At 45.3% G+C, this 23173-nt stretch overlaps 2 protein-coding genes across 2 annotated transcripts; both read right to left on the bottom strand.

Moving 5' to 3' along the window:
• Nucleotides 1–11076: 11076 nt before the first annotated feature.
• LOC101779050 (protein CUP-SHAPED COTYLEDON 1) lies at nucleotides 11077–13210 on the bottom strand. Its single transcript, XM_004982343.3, has 3 exons — nucleotides 13057–13210; nucleotides 12204–12469; nucleotides 11077–12044 (listed from the first exon to the last, which is right to left on the bottom strand). Exons 1-3 carry the CDS (start codon nucleotides 13208–13210, stop codon nucleotides 11463–11465), a joined length of 1002 nt encoding a protein of 333 aa, XP_004982400.1. The 3' UTR covers nucleotides 11077–11462.
• A 5434-nt stretch (nucleotides 13211–18644) lies between these two features.
• On the bottom strand, nucleotides 18645–19437 carry LOC101779456. The gene has a single exon (XM_004982344.3). The coding sequence runs from the start codon at nucleotides 19244–19246 to the stop codon at nucleotides 18971–18973; it is 276 nt and encodes a 91-aa protein (XP_004982401.1). The 5' UTR covers nucleotides 19247–19437; the 3' UTR covers nucleotides 18645–18970.
• Nucleotides 19438–23173: the final 3736 nt, after the last annotated feature.

Raw genomic sequence — 23173 nt, forward strand, 5'->3', positions numbered from 1 at the left:
TATTATATTAGTTACAATGGCATGATCAGAGGACAAGCAGGCTCGGTTGGACGCGGAATACCTAATGGACTTGATTGCTCAAGGTCACATGAACGATCAACCAAATGAAGAGATCGATCACAGCTAGACTGACATCTACCTCAACATGTCTGGTGATGGCAATGAGAAGGAACCAATTGCTGAGGGAGGCAATGATGGGCAACAAGGCGAGGTATAGGAATTAGTATATGTAAACATGATTTGAATTCTATACTTGTCAAGATTAATGGGGATTAATAGTTCTTTCGTTTTCGACCATCTGGATCGAGCAGGCCTAAATAGAAAAGAGGCCCGAAGAAGAAGCTAGAGGGACGTATCATCATCATGGAAATTAATGAAGAGGATGAACCAACTGCTCTAGACAATGCTAAGACCAAATTGGTAAATCAAATTGGATTTCTTGTTAGGGATAATATCCCAATAACCTTTCAGAATTGGAAAAGCCCTGAAATCGATGAGAGTGTGTTCCCTATACCCGAGGTCCCCATAAGCGTGGTCTCTGATGGAGAGAAGGAAATGTTATGGGAGCAGATAAAAGAAAACTTCAGGTTTGATGGTGTAGATGTATAAAAAATGAAAGATTGGATCTTTCGGAAGGGTGCAATTGCTTTTCAGACGTACGAGAAGAACCTGAACAAAGACTACATAAAGAAGGGCCTTACACTAGATTTCATGAAGCATCCAAAGTTAAGAGATCACTAGGATTCACAAATCATTTGTGCAGTTTAAGCAGTCGCAAAAGAGCGCTAAGGCAACTAAAATCAACTAAAATCAATACTGACAATTATCATCAAAAGAAATACTTTCATCGAATTAGACCTGGAGGTTACAAGAAGGTCGGATCATCAAATGGCAGAGGATGGAAAATTGACATAATTGCTAAGGAAATAGTATCGGTGACTCTCGAATGGTCGGAGCGAGCAAAGCAATGTATTATACTCATGGCGGCACGCTCAATCCCAAAGATGGATCATTTGTGTTCGGCCAAGAATTAAGAGAAGCGGCTACGAGGCTTGTTGAGTTAATAAAGGCTACGGACGAAGGATCTTCATGCTTGATCAATAGAAGGACGAGCTGACTATGGCACTAGATAATCCAGAACACCCTGGATGTTGCCGAGGAAAAGGAGTAATTTCATGAAAGTTTGCCTTTTGTGAGCACATTGATTCCTACAGAAGTTGCCAAAGAAGTAAGGCCGAACATGCATGACAGTTGCGAGAGTTGCAAGAACACGTAGCTTTGAAAGAGGCAATAATAGAGCATGCAATCAACCAGTATGTGGCTCTAGCTCTTAGCAAACAAGCCAGTGAACAAGCAGCTGCATCATCAGAGGATAATGTCGATGTAAGCCCCTCTCAGTGTCGAAGCAACGTTGCTTCCACGGAAGCTCCAGCTGGAGGATCTTCTGACATATTTGAGGACAACCAACACCACCTAATGGATGACATCACTGGGAGAGCCCCTTGTGAGCTTGTTACTCCCGTGAAAAACAACCTCATTGTGGTGGTTTATGGTGTGGCTGAACAATTGATACAAGGCCAAACAATTCATGACATGAAGATTCCAGCTCGCGGTTACGCCAAAGTTGGGGTGGACGGAGTGGTCGACGATTGGGGTGACCTGAAACTGGAGATCCCTGGAGGTGACGGGGAAAAGAATCTAGGAGAAGCCATTCATAGTTGGATTCTATGGCCCAAGCGCTACATAAGGATTACGTAGCCGAATCCCCCAACCTTGGGATCATATCCTCAAGGCTCAAGGGCAAGATCACCTACGCCATCTGCCAGGGCACCCTCTCCACTACCAGATAGGGCTGCTAGCTTGAGTCCACTAGCTGACAGGGATCCTAGCATGAGTCCACCTCCCCCTGTTACAAGCAAGGCTACCCGGCGAAAGACGCCTTCAGTTCTGCCTACTGCGGCTACAAAGAAGAAGCAGAAGAAGCCGAAAGAGAAGCAACTAGAGCCCAAGAAAGCTTATGAGAGACTGATGCAGAAATCGCCACAGTAGTGGATGCTAAGGTTAAATCTCAGTTCATACCAAAGCCTCCCGTGAAGAAGGATCCACCACTTGATAAGGTTAAATTTCGAGCTTTCATTAGAAGCATGGAGAAAAAGCCAAAGAAATCACTGCTATCTGACTACGACCGCTCAATAACAAAGGCTTTTCAGAAGAAGAAGAAAAGTGGGTTAAGTATTCCACAGCTTGGAACCCAATCCAACCAATCGATTACCCCGCTCCAGGTGCTTTCGGAGTTTGATAAGAACCTACTTCTATTTGCCAAAGATACAAATCTCACCCCAGCTCAACTTCGAGGGGAGGATCATGTCCCAAAGCACCCTGAGGCTGCTAAATGGAAATTTGAGTTAGGAAAACCGCTTGTGTGGCCGCAGTTGGTGGACTGTCTTCCAATGAAGATGTACAAATTGCACCAATGGTACATGAAGGCTTCAGCCAATGGTTTACTCATGCTCGAAATTCGGATTGAAGATCAACATTATTTCCGTGGAGAAGACATTATAAATGTGCCGCTGAAGGAACTCTATTTCCTTTACAATCAAGACGTACTTGACAAGTCACTCATGAGTTCATAGGTTCTGTAAGTCTTTAATTTTCTCTAACTTTAAAATCCCCGCTCTAGTCATTGTACAATGTCTTAACTCCTATTCGATTTTGTATCATGAAGGATGGAGATTCAAACTTGCCGGAGGAAAAGATACTATGACATCGGCTTCATGGACTCGGATATTATAAACGAGTCAACTGTAAGACATAGACCAAATATGACCTTAAAGAACATATATAAGTTCCTAGACAACCAACATTACAAGAAGTACATACTTCTACCGTACAACTTCGATTGAGCGTGTTTCCATCTCTTTTCTTTTTTGAACTAGCAGTTAAACATAAGACTAACTAACTTTACTATGCATATATGTACAACTTTCACTGGATACTCCTTGTGATCGTGGTTGATTGAAGCGCGGTCTATATCATGGACTCTTTGAGGAAATCAAGATATCAATACAAAAATCTCATGGACATTTTTAACAAAGCATGAGCTCGCTTCCGTCGACATCATGCAGGTGAATTCAAGAAGGAACTTAATTTCAAATCCGAATTCCCGGTACGTGTTGAATTTCCACATCTCATGACACTTCCTTGAACACAACAAATATTTCATAACTTCTTTTGCCATATATATAGTATTTGAGATAGAATTTAGGAAATAATTTATGCAGATACTACGTATGTGAGTTCATCCATAGCTTTGTAGGTCACAAGCGTATAATCGACCATGAATTCAGAGTACGTATATAAATTTCTTAACAATAAATTAGTTCTAATTGTGCAGACCTATTGATTTACTATATAATAACCTTTGCTAATGACACATATGAGAGACATGAAGGAAGCACTCCTCGAGACGGAAAAAATCAAGGCAATTCAAGAACAACTCAGTGGATTTCTTCTGGACGAGGTAGTAAATTCAGCGGGAGAGTTCCATAATGCTGGATCAAATCTACATCACTGTCAGGACTCAGGTTCAGAATAGTTGATCCAAATATTGAACTTCAAGTGTTGATGCAATGTAATATTATTCATAAATGTGTATGCATAAATACAACTTTATATATATTAGCATATTAGAATTAGTATACGTAAAGGAAATAAATACGAAATACTAATATAGAATAAAGAAATAGAAAAGAAAATGAGAAAAAAATAGAAAAGAAAAAAGACCTTTAGTACCGGTTGATATAAACAACCGGTACTAAAGGTCCCTTTTAGTACCGATTATTTGATCCGGTACTAAAAGTCCCCATTTAGTACGGAAGTAGCAATACCGGTTGCACAACCGGTACTAAAGGAGGTTAGGATCTGGTACTGAAGGCGCTTTCCCCGCAATGTTCTATACTATTTAGATCTCATAGTGCACACAATCCCTTATTTAATCATGAATTGGTACTACAAACTTTGGCAACGTGGAACACTAATTAGCATTTGTCAATTAATAGGAGCCAAGGTTGATTGATTGTTTGACTTCAACCAATTCTAGTTTAATATGAAGTGCAATTCGTGTCATTTGCTTGGGAAAGAAACAGCTGTAAAGCATTTTAGAAATCATATAAAGTACTCCTGCCACCATGTAGGCTGACATAGAGATAAGAGAGGGACTAATTAAGAAAGTTCATATATGCACGGCTAATATTTAAGTGTCTACCGGCTTATTATGAGTTCATGCCTAAGTGTGTGTAGATATGGTGGCGTCACAAAGGAAGCGGGAAGGCGATCTTGTATCGCCGGAATAGGAGACTATGGTTGTACATGTGTGCTTGTCCTAGTGCAGTGAACGATGTACAAATAAAGTATATATACACCGGTTTATATCAACAACAATAAAAAGTTGATCAACACATGTGGTTTTTTATATGTAGATGTCACCAAAGCACCACACTGCACCTATCTATAAAGTAACTTAAAGAATTCATTTTATTTAACAAGGTTTACAATATTTTACTTCTTGTAACTATTTTTCCGGAGTATATATACACTAGACTAGGAGGCTTGACTACAAATGTGTGCTTGCACGCGCGCGCGCGCACACGCATATATATGGAACAAATGAGCATGAAGTGCCATGTAATCAAATGTGTCTTTGAAAAAAAATGAATTTTAGAAATACGAAACTATATGCATATATTGGTCTCAAAAGTAATACAGTTTGGATGTCTGTCACGAACTCACGACAAACTTTATACGTGGAGTTACTCATAGACACTCGATGGCAAATAAGATTAAGCAGTTTCGCCTCATCCGTCCTTATCCTCTTGAGGTCATTTTGGACATTGGGAAGAAATTTGCTTATTGCATCATCGACAACATGATGATCACATGGGCTGAACACATCGACGTCTAAAATGTTACTTTGTATTGATGGAACAAGGTATACAAATGCCCTAATAAATGTGTGAAACTACACAAAACAGCAATGGCACAGTCGCAAGGAAGTTAAAATGCATTTGATTATAGCCAATTTGAGGTCTAGCTTCACCAAAAACAGGAACATGAAAATAAAAAGAAAAAGACCCGGAAGAACTTGCATTGGGTGGCGACACACCAGCCACCAGCTACTTCATAGGGAATATGAGCATGTGATGTGTTTGTTTTTGATCAAGTGGAACAGGTTGGGTTCATCCCACTTTTGTGGGTTGGGTTTAACCCATCTCGTGTTTGATAAGAGGGATGGGTTTGTTCCAGTCTTTTGTTTGGTTGAAGGGATTGAGAGGGATGGAATAGATGTCATTTTAATAACGTTAGCAACGGGTCCCACCTGTTAGCTGCGGGGCCAATCTATCATCCTCTTTTCTTTTTTTACCTCACCTTATCTTCTTCATCCTTCCTCCACTCGCCTTTGCTCCTCCACCGGATGACTGCTGCCCGACGCCGCCTGCTCCTCCACGCCGTCGGCGCCGTCTGCTCGCCGCCCCTGCCTCTTCCCCACGCCTACCTTCCCCGCGCTAGCCTCCCCCTTCCCCACGCCTACCTTCCCCGCGCCAGCCTCCCCTACACGACCTCCCTCGCGTCAACCTCCCTGCCTCTTCCCTAGCGTCGGCCTTCCCGCGCCGGCCGCCCCCTCCCTCCCTCCCCACGATGGTCGCCGCTCTTCCCTCTCCCCACGCCGACCCGCTCCTCCACGCCGCTAGCGCCGTCCGCTCGCCACCCCTACCTCTTCCCGCGCCAGCCGCCGCCCCCTCTCTCCCTCCCCGCGCTGGCCGTCACCCCCTCCCTCCCTCCCTCCCCCGCGCCAACTTGCCTGCACGCACGAACGGAGAAGGACGGCGTTGATGTGGGTCGAGTGCGTCTGCTCGTTTTGGGCGGATGCATTTGGCCCGCATCTAGGAGGAATATTCCCTCCTGGTTCTAACCCAATCCAGATGCATTTTCAACCAAACGCGAGTCGATGGGGGTCGAACCCGTTCCAACCCAATTCGACCTCCAAACCAAACACACCCTGATTGACCCGTCCCAGCAGCAGGCAGGAAAAAGTCTACTTTCCAATGCCCCCATTTCGTTAGGCCGAAAATAAAGAAGAGCTGCACCATGTGCCCATGTAGAGAGGTTGAGCCGTCGAGGCATCACGAGAACAAGATAGCAAGGCTTTCAGGCAAGGGCTCTACAACTTTTACATGCTCCTTCCCAAACGGGCATCGCTAGTTTCAGAGGAAGGAAACACGTTGCGTCCCGATTGGTTTGCTTGCTGCAATTGTGTCATTGTGTGCGCGCCCTGTGCGCACGTGTCGACGCCAGCGCTCGTACGTGTCGACAGGATATATACATTCATGTACGTGCACGGTGTTGCTGCCTGCCCAAACTGATTATTATTGATTATTATATTTGATTAGCAGAAAATAATCTAATCATGGCGTCCGAAATGAGGACGACACTTTTGCAGCAAGTCACAGGCTTGATGCAATAATCAAGCTACTACAGTTCTCCGTAGTCAGGAGACTCAATCGATGGCGCTCGGCGTACAATTGTACAGGGATCAGTACACATGTGCACTACAGTATTCACGAGCCCCTGCCGCCCGTCTCGTGACCGTTTCCGGCACACCTTTGGTGAGAGACGGAACAGCGGCAGACGAAAGGACACCTGGCTGGCCAATCACCGTGCACGCTCGCCGCGGACGTCGCCATCGCCGGCCGTTGCTATTGCTACGTTGTTGACCGCCAGCAGTCCTTGGACGTACGTGAGCTTGCCACGTTGCAACGTGCGCGCGAAAGTGTGTGTGTTCCTTTTTCTGTTTCAGAGGGCAGCAAATCGATACTGCATCATGGAGCGTGGAGACGCGTCGCCGGTCACCACGTCGTAAGCTTACGCAAGGGCAAGGACGTGCATGCATGTATGTAGAGTTTTGGTTGTCCGAGCTTATGTAGGTGCAGGCCGTGTCAACGTTTCACGCGCGAGAGGGAACACCTGTGTGCCAACGCTGCACTGTACGGGTTGCACACATGCATTCATCAAAGGCAGCGGCAATCGAGCGGTGCACTAGATGTAATTATTAAAACGTACTTACCTAACTACCTGTAGGGTTTCAAATAAGTCGTTTGACAATTTCACTATTATTGCTTTTTACCTAGTATACGGTACAGAAACAAAAATGGTGAGAACTAACGGCCTACCGGACCACGAATTTTACTAAGGCTCCGTTTGGATCCCTTCATTTTGAAAGAATTGGAATCTACTTAATGACGTATGCTATTTGTTTTGGAATGTAACATTCCACAATTTTTCAAAATTTAGATATAAGTCTATCTTAAATTCATGAGGTGGGAGATGGAAATTAATTCTATAGATCCTTATGCTATGTTTCTTGTGCAACTAGCATGTTGTTCGACTCACTTCCTTATAACAGAAGTGCAGCACATAAGTATCTCTCCTATATAGCTAGCAATAATATATAAATATATTCCACGTACAATTATATTAACTTAATTAATTTATATCTAAATTATGATCATTAAAATGGAATTCAAGTCCAAGGATCCAGAGAGGAAAAGAAGTTCCTACACGCGACCACACGACCACCACATCCAAAAGTGCGCGCACTAAATTTTTAACGAGAGACAAACGCGTCGAGCAAAGGTGAGCTGCTAGTGCTGATTGATCACTGACGTGCCCACCGGTAAAAATCAGTCCATGAATCACAAGGTTAAAAAAACAAAAGACGGAAGCCGTGCTCGTGTTTAACTAAGATCGTTTAGAATAATCCGAGGTAGGTCTAAAGCGCAAACTTTTCAATTAAAATTTACCCAGATTTAGGAAGCTGCAGATCTTAAGCAACTCATCATGTCCGGCTAATCACAGTAACCCGTTTATAGGAACTGGCACGATCGATAAACAAATAGCTGGAGATATGCTCAGAGATCTTTGCAGGCCAGCTGCTACATGTTTAGCTATCCGTTCAAAGATCTCACTACGTATGCGCGTAAATCGCGTGACATGTAAAGAGATGTATATCTATCTATATATAAGATCAGGATTTGGGAGCAAGCAGCTTTTGCGACGTGGAAGGCTGATTAGCAATTGTCAATTAACAGGAGACAAGAACGCGTGATCAAATTGCAATATATCTACTAGCAATATAATTAAGCGCGATTGAGTTGAGTTGCGATCGAGCTAACGTCATTTGGCTTGAACTTGATCGTAATCGTACGCAACTGTTGTTTAATCTTTGCACTCGATTCGTGTCGTTTGCTCGGAGGAGGAGCAGCAGCTGTAAAGCATGTTAGAGAGAGAGCCATTATACATAAACCTTCCTGCCACCTTGTAGGCAGGCACAGTGGCAAACCAAAGATAAAGCGGCAATTAAAAAGTGGATTAGAGATAAGGAAGGAGACCGAGACACTATGAGGAGTGCATGAACCGTGGTGTTTAACTACTACCATACCATGCATGCAGGCCCCTGATAGTGTGGTGTGTGTGTGTGTGTGTGTGTAAAATAAGTGCACGTCATTGTTGTAGCCAAATATATATTGTGCCGTACTGCCGTCACAGAAAGAGGGAGGAGCTCATTTGTCGCCAGGTTAGGAGACTTAAGGTTGTACATTTGCTCTAACCCTAGTGAGCTGGACGAAGTGTACGTAATAATCAACCAACAGCAGTGTATGTCAAGAATGGTGCAAAAGTTGATATACACGTAGGCTGATGCAGATGTCAGCAAAGTGCCAAAGTGCAAGCGATGGAGCAAAGTAATTACAAGGGTAGATTCTTTTTAGATTTTAGCTTGCAGCTGATGGTTTGCAAAAATATTGCTCTCTGTTTAAAACAGGTAGTTTACTATCTAGATATGCAAAGCCTGTTAAACCATTTTTTTACCGGGAGGAGATTATCGAATGAGGGTCATATATATCTACCGGAGGTTAAGCGCTTGAACTATAAAGTCCAGCAAGGCCCACCTTCATATTCCTCTTCCGTTCCAAAGCCACCAAGGGCCAACTAATGGCCCATTCAACATTTCAATTGGAAAAATATTGAATACATTTTTTTTGAAAAAAAGTTGAACCTATATTTTTTGAGAAAAGTTGAACCTCAATATTTTAGAAAAAATGTTGAACCAACATCTTTTTTCCGACTCCAGCGGCGGCGATAGGGCCGTGACGGCACCAGCGGTGAGCCAACCGCGGCGGTGCGTGGAGCAGTGCGGTGGCATGGGCGGCACGCGGGGGGTGGCGGCGCAGGCAGGGGAGGGAGGGAGTGAGGTTAGGGTTTAGGTGGTGGTGATCCATCGCATGAATCTCAAACATAGATAACTTAAGAGAATCTTCCTGAACATGGATATGATTTCCGGTTGTCGTGGCCCACGTTTGGTTACTCGGCCTTGAGCGATGATTGGGCTGCATAGAGGCTTGGAGGAGCCATCATCCATCATGGCAGCGGCCCAAGAAGGACAAAAGAACTAGCAGAACTCACTAGAAAAGATAATCTGTGGCCCAAGAAGGACAAGAAGAGGAAAGCAGGGGACTGCGGGCCTGCATGTGTTTAGTTGGGCCATAATGGGCCACCCGAAAGTAGAAAAGGACGAAAGCACCTGTAAAAAAAGGTCTAAAGGATGCACACGGCTCATTCGTACCGGTAATGCTTCATGTATTCGTAGACGACGAAATTGAGAGGAAGAAAGCGCGTAAAATGCTTCAATGTTGTTGAGAAAAAACAAAGCACACTGAGCATTCTGTACGCATAACGAGTGTCCACAGTGACAACTGTTCTATCGACAAATTCCTGTTAATTGCATGCCATGACTTTGTTCTCTTACCATATCAATCATACCATTTATGCAACAAAATAGATTTTGTGGCCAGGAATAACCTATATGTACAGTACAAGACATCTATATACACAAGTTCAAAACAAACTAAGTGATACATCTATCTGCTATATAATAAAAAAGGAGGAAAAAGAAAAAAAAATAGAACAGGGTGTAAGAATAGGCAATAATTTATTATGCTATATAATATTTTTTTAACAAAAAAAACTAGGATAATATTTTACTACATTATTCAAGATCTAAGGACGAAGGGCAAAATAGGTAAAGAATATTATAGAAGTTCCATAAAGCTAAATGAAAAGCATTGTCCAGCTTAGAGAAAACACATATAGATGTTAGATAATCGTAGAAAATTGTAGGAGTGGTTATTTTTCCACAGGATATTGAACTTTGCTGGCGCTTGCCATTTCATATTGAACTTCCAATAATCTGCCATTTACCATTATAAAATCATGGTTCTTTGCCACGAGACACCACAAGCATATAATGTCATTTCTTTTGAGTAGACTATTTTGCTCTTTGAGTTTGCAACGACAGTTTTGGCGTGCATGACCATTTTCAACCAGTTGTAATAGATGCATTCCCAAAAAAGAAGGCTGATAACACAATAACAATTTCACCTTGATAAATCATTATATAAAAGGACCAGCAAAATATATAGAGGGACCTCAATGGTGGTAGATGAGAAAACTAAATAAAAGGTTCTGTAAATTGTACTTATTAGTTGGGATATATTGAACTAATTGTTTATTACTAGTATATTACATCTAGAACTTTTATTTGACCTTTTCCATTTACCTAATTATATATAAAAATTATAAATTCTAATAACCATTTTCACCATTATAAATTATAATTGTGGGAGCTAATCGGCAGGTACGAATAGATATAAAGAAAACCATACCAATCCTAGCTAAGGTCCTTTCCGGATCCCAGGACTAAAAATTAGTCCGATGTGGATGTTAGGACTAAACATGATTGCGAAACTAATTATATAATTCATGACTAATTGATTAGTGTAATCCATTGATCCTAATTAGCTCATGTTTACTGTAGGATCACATGAGCTAATTATGGGCTAATTAGGATGAATGGTAATGGGTTCTACTCGTGCGATTAGTTTTGAAATTAGCCCATGTTTACTATTCCTAATTGGCATCCAATTAAACATCAAACTAATTTTAGTGCAGAGATCCAAACGGGACTTAAGTAAGATTCTTTTGTATATATTATCGAAACATTGTTCAAGTTCAAAGACCCACTAATAAGAAATTTTACCTTTTCCTTACAATAACAAATCGACCAAGCATATAATGTTTCTTACAAAACATAGTACACAAATCGACAGACACGTACACTTCTATAGTAGAACTTTACTTCTTTTGACCTAGTGGGTTTGTCCCATTTTAACATGAACTTTTCTAGTTAAATTTACTGTTTTTCAACCAAATGGGTTTGTCCCATACATCACCTACAATATTCCCCTACATACAAGTTTATATTAATTGAGCAGCCGCAAGTCCAGAACGAAGTCGTTGATCGCTGTGGTGTAGGAATAATTTGTCTGTATATAATATAATATAGGAGATGATCAGAATGCCCTCCAAGTCGACTCGTTCATTGCCAGTTGCTGCTCCGGCGGCGGCGGTGGCTGCTGCTGATCGCATTCCATCTCAACCTTTGCCAACGAGCTTGCGAACATGGCGTGCTCACTTCCGGCGTTCCCCACAAAACCGCCGAGGTCTCGCGGCTGGCCGGCGAACGGAAGCGGCTTCTGCACCAGCTGGTGTTGGTTCGGCGCGAAGACATTGCCGAACAATCCTGGCGTCGTCGTCGTGGCCCAGGGAAGCATGGCGGCTGCAGCGGCCGCCGCGGCGCCCTGATTGGCCGCCGCCATCCAGCTCATGTACGCGCTCATGTCCACCCTGCTGTGGCCGAAGCTCTCGCCGCCGGCGCCATGGTGGAGCGCGCCGCCCGGCGAGCTGGAGGACGTGTGCGCCGCGGGCGCCGGCGCGAAGCCGCCGAGGATGGAGGAGACGTCGAGCTCCCCGAGCTCGCTGAGGGAGGCGTTGGCGTCGTGGCCTAGGGAGTCGTCCATCGTGGGGCTTCCTTGTGGCGGCCTTATCTTGATGATCTGGGACTTCTTGAACACCCTGCACACCACCCATTCCTCCTAACAGAACAGAAATGGAACAAAAATGCGTTTGATGAGGAAACATTATTCACAAGCTTGCAACAATGCCAGTAGTAAATGCTTGAAATTGACTGATGACTTGTGGGTTCCAACAGACGAATTTGACGATAGGTTGCACCTGCATTAGACGAAATTTACCTTGTTGGGTTTGTAGGGGAACTTGTTCTGGAGCCTGTACTCGTGCATGACCCAGCTGGTCTTCTCTCCCTTGGGAGCCCTACCCCTGTAGAAGACTAATGTTTTCTTCATCCCCACGAGCATGCCGCAGTGGAAGATCTCCTTGTCCTTGCCGGTGGTCTTCCAGTAGCCGGAGTCGGTGGCGCGGTTCGTGCGGATGCCGGTCGGGTACTTGCGGTCGCGCATGCTGAAGAAGTACCACTCCTTCTCACCCATGCTAGCTTTGCCTGCAGATTGATTGTAAAGTCCGGTCAATTAGCAGCAGGCAAGCAATGTACGCGGAGTCTGAATGTTCTTGAACCAGTCTTGATCATTTACTGAGGTACTGCAACTGTGCAAGTCTGAATGACCAAAGACTAAGTCATGCGCAGTTACTATGGTCTGTAAATATGTAGTGAGTATAACAGGATGTACACATATGACAGTGACCTTGATTTATGCATGCAACAAATTAACTTAGGTGAAGGCATTGGGATTCTCACCAAATCACACCACACAGGAGGGCAAGCACGAAGAGTAATGATGTTTCAGTTATTCAGTATGAATCACGCGTGCAATATATGGAAGTTGGCTAGGAAAATTGCAGTCTGATACTCTGATTTGCAAAAAAGAATTCCTAGCTAAAATATGCAAAAAGAAATACCAGGAGACATCCAGCGTGTTTCATGCATGCATATGCCTTAGCCAGAATAGAACCAAAACTTTCTCCAGGTGCTAGATAGAAAGTTGATGTGGGTGAAAAGCGCTATCTAGAAGAGCAAGGAGCTCGATCAGTGGCTGGATACTGGAGTAGCAGCATATGAACCGCGCTTACTTGGGAGATCCCATGGCTCGCACTTGTTGAGGTCGACGTCGGCGATGGCGCGGGTGGCGAAGGCGAAGTCGGAGACCTTGCGTGTGAGGTAGTAGGTGATGAGCTCCTCGTCCGTCGGGTGGAACCGGAACCCCGGCGGAAGCCCCTCCTCCATCTCAGACTATACTCGGCTGTACTGTAGTGGCAAGCAGCTCACTCGGCTCAGAGTGTCTCCGCCCCAGCAGAGCTAGCACACTCACTGCAGACTGCAGCTCGCACAGTCTGCAGTGCGGCGGTGGCGGCGAGCTAGCAACCGCGACGATGCCGCTGCATATATACTGGCAGAGGAAGACACGCGCACAGAGACAGGCCATGCACATGTGTGCGTGAAGACAAGAGGCGATCGAATATTTAACGATGAGCCACTGCTAATCTCGCCGCACGCACCACGTCCTTCTCCGTCCCTTCTTCTTCTTCTAGAGCGGGATCGCCGGGGTCTCAACAACCATGGCACCGAAAACGACGGGAAGGATTTTGTTGATGACGAGACAGGGCTAGAGCGAAGCATCGATTCGATTCGACATGCGGCCCGGCGCCGAGGATTTCCAGCCAACTCCAACCACCTCCAACCACCCATGCAGTGCAGGCCTGGTGAATAACGGAGACCCGGCGTCGTTGCTTTGGATTGGAGCCAGCTAGATGCGAGACAGCGACGATAAGAATAACTGCTTATGCTGCTAACCGCACATATTATATGTAGTATATATAAAAATAATCTTCAGATGGAGACAGGCACAATCAGACGGGGATTAGCCTTTTTAGGATCGGAGCGCGTACAACAACAGCGCGTGTACTTACTGGAGAAATTTTACGGTCCTCGAAGAAAGGCTCTATGAGAATTGCCGGCAGTTGAGAGCACGTCTCGGTCATTGCCACTGACAGAACGATCTTTTTGGTAGGGAAATGAACACTACACAGCAGAGGAGCTTTAGTTTGGTGATGGATTATTCCGACCTAGCAGAGCAGTGAAATAATGAAGCTAGTGGCTGCAGGATCGGAGAAGAAAGGCGGAGCTGGGTGCGATCGATTCGTCCGGACACACGTGCGAAAATGACGGTCTGATTCGGTTGTTGCGGACTTGCAGCAGTACAGTGTCCGTGCGTTGTTTCTTTGGTATTCGCCATGGATGATGCAGGTTTGATTTCAGCTAGCGACTCTGTCCTCTACGCGCGCTCCCATTGGCCGGATTAAGAATGTGATCCAGATGCAAGCACAGTAAAGTGGAATCAATCAAAGAGCAAGCTAATAATCGACCCCGTGCTCAGGTTGGGAGGGCGAATTTAGATTCGGCAGAAGCATATATGAGTTTTGGGTGCGGTCACAAAGCGGGCTTGAACAAAAACTACATGGCCTGCGGGCTCACCATCACAGCAAGTTGGGGCGCGTTACTGCGATTTACTTGCATGCCAAATTGTCAAAGTCCGGAGCATCTATCTACGCCTGAATTTTTCTTTTGTCCCAAACAAACAGCAATGAGGAAATGCGAGTGCACAAACCTTCAGACTCCGATTATATATGTATCCTTCACTAGCCGACGAGAAATAAAATAGGAGTCCGAGGCTCTCGTGGACGATCTTTAATTTGAATTCCAAGAAGTTTACCCTGATTCCACAATTTGGGATTTCTATCTAAACAGTCGGTTCGAGGTTGTAGGCAGCACGCTGCAGTGCGTACTCTCAGCTTGATCATTTGTGCGGTTTTGCTACAAGAGATTTTCTCTAAACAATTTGCCGTTTGGATGGGCCATATCCGTCTTGGTTTCTAGACTTAGGTACCTTTGGGTTTGGGCCCTCCCGCAAGGCCCAATAGATAATCTAGCCTTTTCCACCCCTTTTATTTTTTTTAAAAGAACTTGATGGAATATAAATAATGGTACTGTGTACTGAGTTTCTGTTTACATCTTTTTTACACAATAAAGATTTTCATCTAAATTCTACCCTATCATCAATTTCCTATCTGTGAGAAAATGCTTAACTTTGAAAAGATTATCTTATGATTGCATATTAAGTTTATTCGCGGCAATTAGCGTGCCAATTGTTGAATTGCAAGCGCACATATCAGTTGTAGCTAATCTTGGAGTATTTCCTCAAGATTTATCAATCCGTGGATGAAATTAAATACTGGTTCCCACATTATACTAATCTTACTGATGAAGCTAAGCAAATGTATTGTGTAGAGAGACAAACTAAACTAAACAGTAGAGATTGACACAAGATAGCAAACATTAACACAAGATAGTACCCTCCGTAGGATTTAGGTTCACATGAATATACATCTACTACATAAATGGGTGGTGCCCTCACTAGTTATCACAGCGATTATGTGCTCGCTCGCCCTTTTTCCTCTTACATATTGTCACTACGCAAGGGTAATCAACCACCTCGCTCACACACCCTATATCTAAGCATCTGTAGAGTTAAGTTAATCACCACGATTACCACAAAATCTACTAAGAACATATGTTATACAGAACACAGAGCTCACATATGTAAACGAGGCATTGCAATAACAGAGACCATGATGCATTAATAGGCATAAACGACATGTAGCAGTTATATATCAAGGATCCAATCAACCTGAGGGATGAACAGATTTTTACCTTATGATCTTACACATGTTGATGCACAAACAAGGCATGCAATCTCTGGAGAACTCCCTGACCAAGGACGAAAACGAGGGGAGCCACGAGGGCCTCTAGCCTATAGGCTTGGGCACCCTAGGCCAATCAGCCTAGGGGTTTCCTCACTCCTCTAGAGGTCCCCTTCAATGGCGGAGCTCCTAATTAAATCTAAACTCTATTCCTTCTCTTGTGGTGGTGATGGAATGCGATGAATGGATTCCTCCTCATGTGCCCATCCTAGGGTATTTGTACTACCAATCTACACCAGTTGGAATGCCTTCTCGACGAAGTATCTCTAGGAAAACCTAGAATCGTTGAGGACTTCCATCTGGTGAAACGGGCAAAGTTTGGGGCTAAAACAGGTCTAAGACGATCGTCTTAGACCCCCTACAGGCCTCAAACGTACAGGCACTCCATATGAAAGTTGTAGATCTTTTCGAGCTATGCAGTTTTGACACCAAATTTGCCTTAATTGGAGTTCGGTTAAGGAAGATATGATCCATGCAAATTCAGCTACTCCTGCGAGCCTGCAGTTCAATATTAATGATTGGCCTTCCAATATCCAAAGTCCAGGCACATATCCAACTTGTACCAAAATACTTCATGTATGTCATATTTCCTGTAATTTTGCAACATAGTCCAAAACACAACACAGATGCAAATATGGGGTTGTTTCATATGCCAAGTGACGGGTTAGTATAATAATTAGTCCAATAATGCCACTTAAGTGGTACAAAAAGATGTTATTAACGAGCATCAACAAATATTCAGATGCGAAGAGTGATTTTTGCTTGCATATAAAGATGTGAATTGCCTAAACCAATTTGAAAAATTTTAGATTATTTTTAGCCAAACACCTTTGCTCACCAGAATCATTATATTCAAAATAATAAGTTAGGGAATAAATAAGATTTCAAGATTATCAAAATATAAATCCATTTGATGACAAAAGTATTATATGATCATGTCTAAAAGAAATTGACACTCTTGCTTTAATTTGAAACCAACACATGCAACTGAACCTTTTGTAATAGACATCAATACCAACAACTTTTCCTCAAAACAATTTCATATATTATGCAAATGACACGTCTTGGACAAGTTCATACCCATGCTGAATGAACTGCATGCCAAGTTTGAGGAAGAGTTCAAAGTTTCACACTGCGATAAATCATCCGCTCAAGCAATTTGAGTTTAAAAATTCATTCGCTCACAATATTTGAGTTTGAAAATTCTTTGGTATTGCTTATGATGAATTCAAGTTCCATGAACACCCCACCCTGTATACCCTAATTGATGGTCGCAATGATTGAATGTCGTCTTTCTTCAAAAACATATTACTGCGATATAATTTTATGGTATCCACCCAACATAGTGAGAGTGTGAACTGGATTGTGAAGTGTTTTCATGTAGATGAGCATACCTCGAATGATAAGTTTATACACCACATGTAGATTATCTATATCTGGAAGACTTATGGTAGCATGAGATGACTTTTGCTAATGCAACTGAAGCCTCAGCCTCTGTCTCCATGCAACTGTCATGCTAGTCACCAAAATTGTCTAGTAGTAACTAGTAAGCCTCAGCCCCATGCCCCCAACTTCGATCTTGCTATTCTCAGCTATAAAAATAGAAAGGAGAGGCTGTTGAAGTTTATACTAGACGCCTCTAGTATAGAACCAAGATTTTTTTTATAAGGTACCTTTGTAGTTGCGGTGCAATAATAAATCGAACATTTTGATTTCTGTTGGTTCATCAACCAGCAAAATGGCTTCAGATTAAATTCCGCATTGGTGATACTGTTAGATGTACTTTAGTCCATATGTGGTGATGGCAGACATGATGGAGTTGTCACTAATCTCAGATTGTTGTTTACAGCAACATTTGCATATATAGCTCGTAATTAATTACAACGAAACATTCTCAGGTTGTTGTTTACAGCAACAGCTGCATATATAGCTAGTTAGCGACAATTGCATATAATTAATTGGTATTGATACACTTACGATATAGTTTGGCTTGGGTGCGGTGTAGTTTCCGTCACGTGGCAGATGTATCATTGTAATAAATTGACACATTATAGAGAAGAGGGTAGTTAATTGAAGGTGATTTGTGGGATATACTGCAATTTTAGACTCAAATGTATTTATTTAACCTAACTAATTGTATATAAATATTATTACTTTGGCAAAAAAAATAGGTACATATAAATGTGTATACACTCATGCGTTTTCTTATCTTGTATTGAACTATTTTCAACTGTTTTGATTGCAACCTTACACAATTCAATGACAGTGATAAATTTATATGTATTAATGTATCTTTTTCATAATACAATATAATGTCATCTATACCATCTTCATGCTCTTGTTAATAAAACAAGTAATTCTTTTACTTTTTTATTTCTAAAAAACTGTAAAACGTATAGCGAGAAACTCAATTTGGGGATTTTTGTGACGTTTTACCAAAGCACATAATATTATCATATCGTATATATGTAGTGTATTGTAAAGCCAACTTAAGTCAGAGGCCTCATGTCTAAAATTAAAGAAAAACACATATTGTATGTCTCCAAAATCTGAAGCGTCCATTCTACTAAATGCACGAGATGTTTTAGTTGAGCAGTTGATATTTATTGGATTGAAGATTTTTCATAGACCGAGGAAGCATGTGTCTAACCGACAGCTGGTGTCCTTCTCCATGCGTTCAGTTCTTTCGGAATGTGACTTGCACTGACCACAGAACGCAGAGCACATACAAGAAAGTAGTAACTGTCATGGAGGACAAGCTAAGTTTCCAAGTCCTAGTAAAAAAGTTTGTGAACGTAGCTCTCGCTTCCTGATGAATCTATTGACTTGTTCCAAATTGCAGAATCCTCCGATTGCACTGAACATGATTCGATTGTGATTACTTAAGAAAACATATAGCGGAATCTCAACATCGGCGTACTCTTGTTCCCCTTGTTATTTTGTTCACATGGGCATGATCAAGATGCAGAGCCTTGTTATTGTACAGAACCTTGTTAACATTTAGTGTACACGTGCGCAAGGTCAAGATGCAGAGTTACAACGGGGGAAGAGAGAGCAGAAAAGGAAGCAAGGAACCATGCAGGAACCGTATGTACAAAAGAAGAAAAAACTGTACAGGATCAGGCAGGAAGGAACAAGTCACGGCGAACCCAATTTATCTGGGACACTTTGGAGTCATGACTCTTGAGTCCATCGCCGTGATCCGTCGCAGCGATCGGTTGGGCTTTCAGCTGGGCGCGAACCGGTCGAGCAGCAGGTAGACGGTGGCCTCCGGCATCGCGTCGCCGCGGCACGTCCTCCTCGGCGTGTCATCGTCGCCCTTGCTCCCCGCGGCGTCAGGTGCTCTGCCTTGCCTCCCCTCCGCGCCGCCGGCGCCGCTCTTGGGCCCCTGCGGCGGATCGGCGCGGCCGCCCTGACACCTGCCCTGCAGGACCGATGAGATCTGGCAGAACCAGAGGCCGACCGGGTTGGGCGACGACGGAGAAGACACAGAGGAAGCCATGGCGTTCTGTTCTCTCCTCTAGCGAGCTACTACGATCGAGCTGGTGCTGCTGCGATGACTGGAAAGAAAAACGTAGACCGGATGGGCTCAGCTGGACACTTTGCTTGTTGGAATTGGATGAGCAAGGAGCTGTGCTCTCGCTGCCGATCTTATACTGCCGAGGGAGAAGGAGGAGGCTCGCAAGTTCGGCAGATAGAGACGATGCGTCGTCGATGCCAACGTCCCAACTTGCTAAGGCTAAGCGGGCCCACCGTGTGACCTTTTTCATTTTATATGATTTGTCCGTTCCGTTTGGGTCCGGGCATTAGCGCATTATTACCCGAAATCCATTCCGTTCGTTTCTACCCTGTTCAGGTTCGACGACAGCGGGTACTCGGTGCTCCGAGGAGGCTGACGGTAACCGCCGCCCGTTTACAAGGAGGAGTCCGGTCGGCACGGCACACCGGGGAACGCGCACGCCACGGCGGCGGATGGATCCAAGCGGGCACGTGATGGGCAGGGCAACTTTTCCGCGCGGATGCGGACGCCACGTCCGCGCCGCGCGTCACCGTCGCCGCGGCGACACTTTCTCCGCCTCCGCACTCCGCACAGGCGAAGCGTACGACCTGACGCCGACGTCTCACCTCGCCGCGGTGAAAGGTGAGGAGATGAGATAGATGATGAGTGAGGCGGACGCCTCTTCGTGCTCCATTATTGGCGATCTGATCGGAGTGGACTCTCCGCGAGACGCAGCAGTGCGAGTCTTCGCGTAGGGGGCTTGGCGAGTGGGGACGCCTTCGCCTTGGCGGTGGCCGGCCGGAGAAAATGAGCAGGAGCAAAAGGGACGCCGGACACGGATGCACAGCACGGGGAAGATTTGCACGTCTGAAAAGACCAATGCAAGCAAGCTTCAGTGTCTCAATTATGATGTCTCCGAGATAGAGAGGAAGAGCAGGGAATTTTTTCAGTCGCTATTCCCTGACTCCCGTGCCGCTCGCAGGGCGACCCGGGAGGCGACAACCTCCTCACGAACCACCCAGCCAAATCCACCTAGGCAGCCGCCGCCGCTGCCCCCGCCGTCGGCGGCGGTGGCCGGCGGCGGCGTCAAGCGACGCCGTTCGCGTTTCTTTCTCCTCCTCCCTCTTTCTTTCCACGGTATCCAGCGTGTGTTCTGTTGGCGGCGGCGATGTGTTTTGCAGCAGCGGCGGCGGTGTGATTCGTGGCAACGATGGCCGATCTACTTTGGGAATGGGCGGATCCGTGCGGTGGACTGCCGGATCTACGGCGTGCCCACCGGGATCTTGGTGCTCCACGTCCATGGACGGCGCGGTGGCAGCGGGCACTTGCGGTGTCCGGGCCGTGCGGGGGAAGGCAACGGCTTCTGCGGGCGGTGCGACGACCTCAGAGCTGGCTCGCGTCGGCGGCGGCGCGGGCCGAGTGGCGGTTCGGCGGCGCACGGCGGCGGCGGTGGCCTGGCAACGTCTGCGCCCGGGCGCGGGGGCGGCAGTGTGCGGTGCGGGGCAAGGTGGCGTCACGGCAACGGCAGTACGCTGAGGATGGCGCGCTGCTTCTGTGCGTGGCAAGGTGCATCCACCACGGTGGTGCCCGGCGGGTCTGCGATGTGGTTGCTCAGGGGAGGCGTGGAATTTGTGGTGACCGGTGGTGGGCACTTACCATCGATTGTGCAGAGTGAGGCTGCGGGGTGGAGGTCGTCCATGACGTGGTGGGACGAAGACGACGCATGGTCGGCGATCCTTCCACCCGGCTGTGGGCGGACGGCGACGGCATGGTGGTGGTGGTGCGCAGTGTAGCTACGGTGATGTGGTCGGTGATGCTGCTCTATTTCTGCTGAGCCGATGGTGGCGGTGGAGCATCGGCAAACGATGGTCGGGTGGGTAGCCTGATGTTGTGGCGCGCTAGTCGGGTAGGTGCTTGCAGCGAATCACGGTGACCGACTCTGCATGGCAGCAAACAGCTCGATTTTAACAGCACTTGTAGCAACGACAACGTGCGACAACTGGGCTTGCAGCGGATCGTGGCAACTAGTCCTTGCATGGTAGGGGCTAGATCAGTGTCGGACATCATCGTAAGATGGCGCAAGTAACAATGATGGTATTCTGATGCGGCTATGGTGGCCGCGTGCGTGGGGCGAGCAATGTATAGGGTGGCATTGCATACCGATTCTGATGGCCATTCAAAAAACAGATCAAGGACATGGAGTCTAGTGGCGGATGTGGTAAAGCCCCCGCACATGTGTTTTTTGAGGCGACAAGAGTTTGGGGGAGTTAAACGGCGGATGTGGCAAGATCCCTGCGCGTTGTGTTTTCGTGGTGGTGACTGCAAAGCGGTCTTGATAGGTTCGGATCTAGTGTAATCCTTCCGTTGGGTGGGGGTGTGATGCTGCAACCACATTGCGACAATAAATTTTGCATAGCGGCAGTCTTCTCGATGCGGTGTGGTCTGTTTTCTCTCGATTTTTTGACGATGCATATCTACGATTGGAGTTTCTACGTGTGCGTGACCTGAGTCGTGTTGTATCGGCGGTTGGCCCTGCATAGCAGTGGCTTGTCCGGCGCACGGCAGTGTTGCGACTGTGTCTGGGGTTGTGGTTGGGTGCCGAGTGTTGTTGGTCTTGGTCAGTATGGACTTTTATCTTTTTTTTTAATATAATTGGTACCTCTCGTTCGTTCGTGAAGAGAGAGAGGAAGAGGATAGGAGGGCGTGCTGGCAGCTTCATCCAACCTCACAGTGCTCCAATCCACGGATTAGCGAGACTGAAGAAAGGAATTTTTGTTAGGCCGTGAAATTAAGTTCAAATTTCGTTGTAGTAAAATCCAAGTTCCAAGCAAAAATTGCATATAGACAGTTGGAATCCTGGTTGCGTTTTCTTAAGCAAAAATGGACATGCTTCACCGACCGTGGTGCTGGTACACCACAACAAAAAAAGATACGACTACTGCTGCGAAATTTCCCTTGGGCCCTGTGGGTTGTGGCCTATGGCCCATAATGATTCCAAGAAACTTCTTCCCTCCCGCAGCGGCACCCGATTCTGGGCTCAAATTGTAGAGCCTAGAAGACCACATGATTCGCTGGGCCTAATTTTTTTCCCCAACAAAATAGCACATAGGCTATTTTCATGCTCTTTCATTTTCAACTTATTTCTTATTTAATCAATTGGTTCTTGATATTGTTGTCTGTTTTCTGTACATTGCTGCAAAAATCACGACCTTGTTTGTATATATGGACCTATTGTCGCCTATATTGTTAAGTCGACCCAAGTATTTTTTTTTTGAAACATTGACAGGAGCACTGCCTTGCATTTAAGAGAGAAAGCAGTTCATAAGTACAAATGATTGAAACGATTACATAGAAAAATTTGATGCTCATTGACTCTAGAGTACTGGGGCTTAAAGTAGCACTTCCTCTCCCAAAAGCGGTGTCCCGCAGGCTCTCTGTCGTGTTAGAATGTCCGTCTTGATGAGCTCCACAACCTGATCCGATCACCTTGTAACATTGTCAAACGTCCTCCGATTCCTCTCCTTCCGGATGTTCCAGGTAGTGTACATAACAATTGCCGCAACCGATCGCCTTTGTTTAGCGTTTAAAGGGGCACCCTGTGCCACCACTCGTGAATATCAGGTGCATCAGCTGTAACTCTATTACCGTCTGGACCATTAAGTAAGGTTGCTGCTGAGCCCATCCAATTCAACACCAAGAACAATACCTCCTTTGCATAACAGCATTGCAATGTGATGTGGATTGCCGTTTCTGGTTGCTGATCACACGACGAACACATTGGTGAACATGGCCACTGTCTTGCTAACAATTTGTCTGCAATTTTGCTCTGGACAAGGAGCCAAGCAAAAATTTTTTGTTTTCCCTCAGCATGTGCCCTCCAAATAATGGCTCCTTTCAGGGATGGGAAAGTTCCTTGAAACTGGATCGAGT

The sequence above is a fragment of the Setaria italica genome, chromosome IX, assembly GCF_000263155.2.
Source record: "Setaria italica strain Yugu1 chromosome IX, Setaria_italica_v2.0, whole genome shotgun sequence".
Taxonomy (NCBI): Eukaryota; Viridiplantae; Streptophyta; class Magnoliopsida; order Poales; family Poaceae; genus Setaria; species Setaria italica.

Excerpts from the sequence above, each read along its gene's own strand:
- LOC101779456 (XM_004982344.3), bottom strand. The coding sequence starts at position 19,246 with ATGGCTTCCTCTGTGTCTTCTCCGTCGTCGCCCAACCCGGTCGGCCTC.
- LOC101779050 (XM_004982343.3), bottom strand. The coding sequence starts at position 13,210 with ATGGAGGAGGGGCTTCCGCCGGGGTTCCGGTTCCACCCGACGGACGAG. Across the intron at positions 12,470-13,056 it reads CGAGCCATGGGATCTCCCAA|GCAAAGCTAGCATGGGTGAG; the intron begins GTAAGCGCGGTT and ends ATCAATCTGCAG. Across the intron at positions 12,045-12,203 it reads TCCCCTACAAACCCAACAAG|GAGGAATGGGTGGTGTGCAG; the intron begins GTAAATTTCGTC and ends CTGTTCTGTTAG.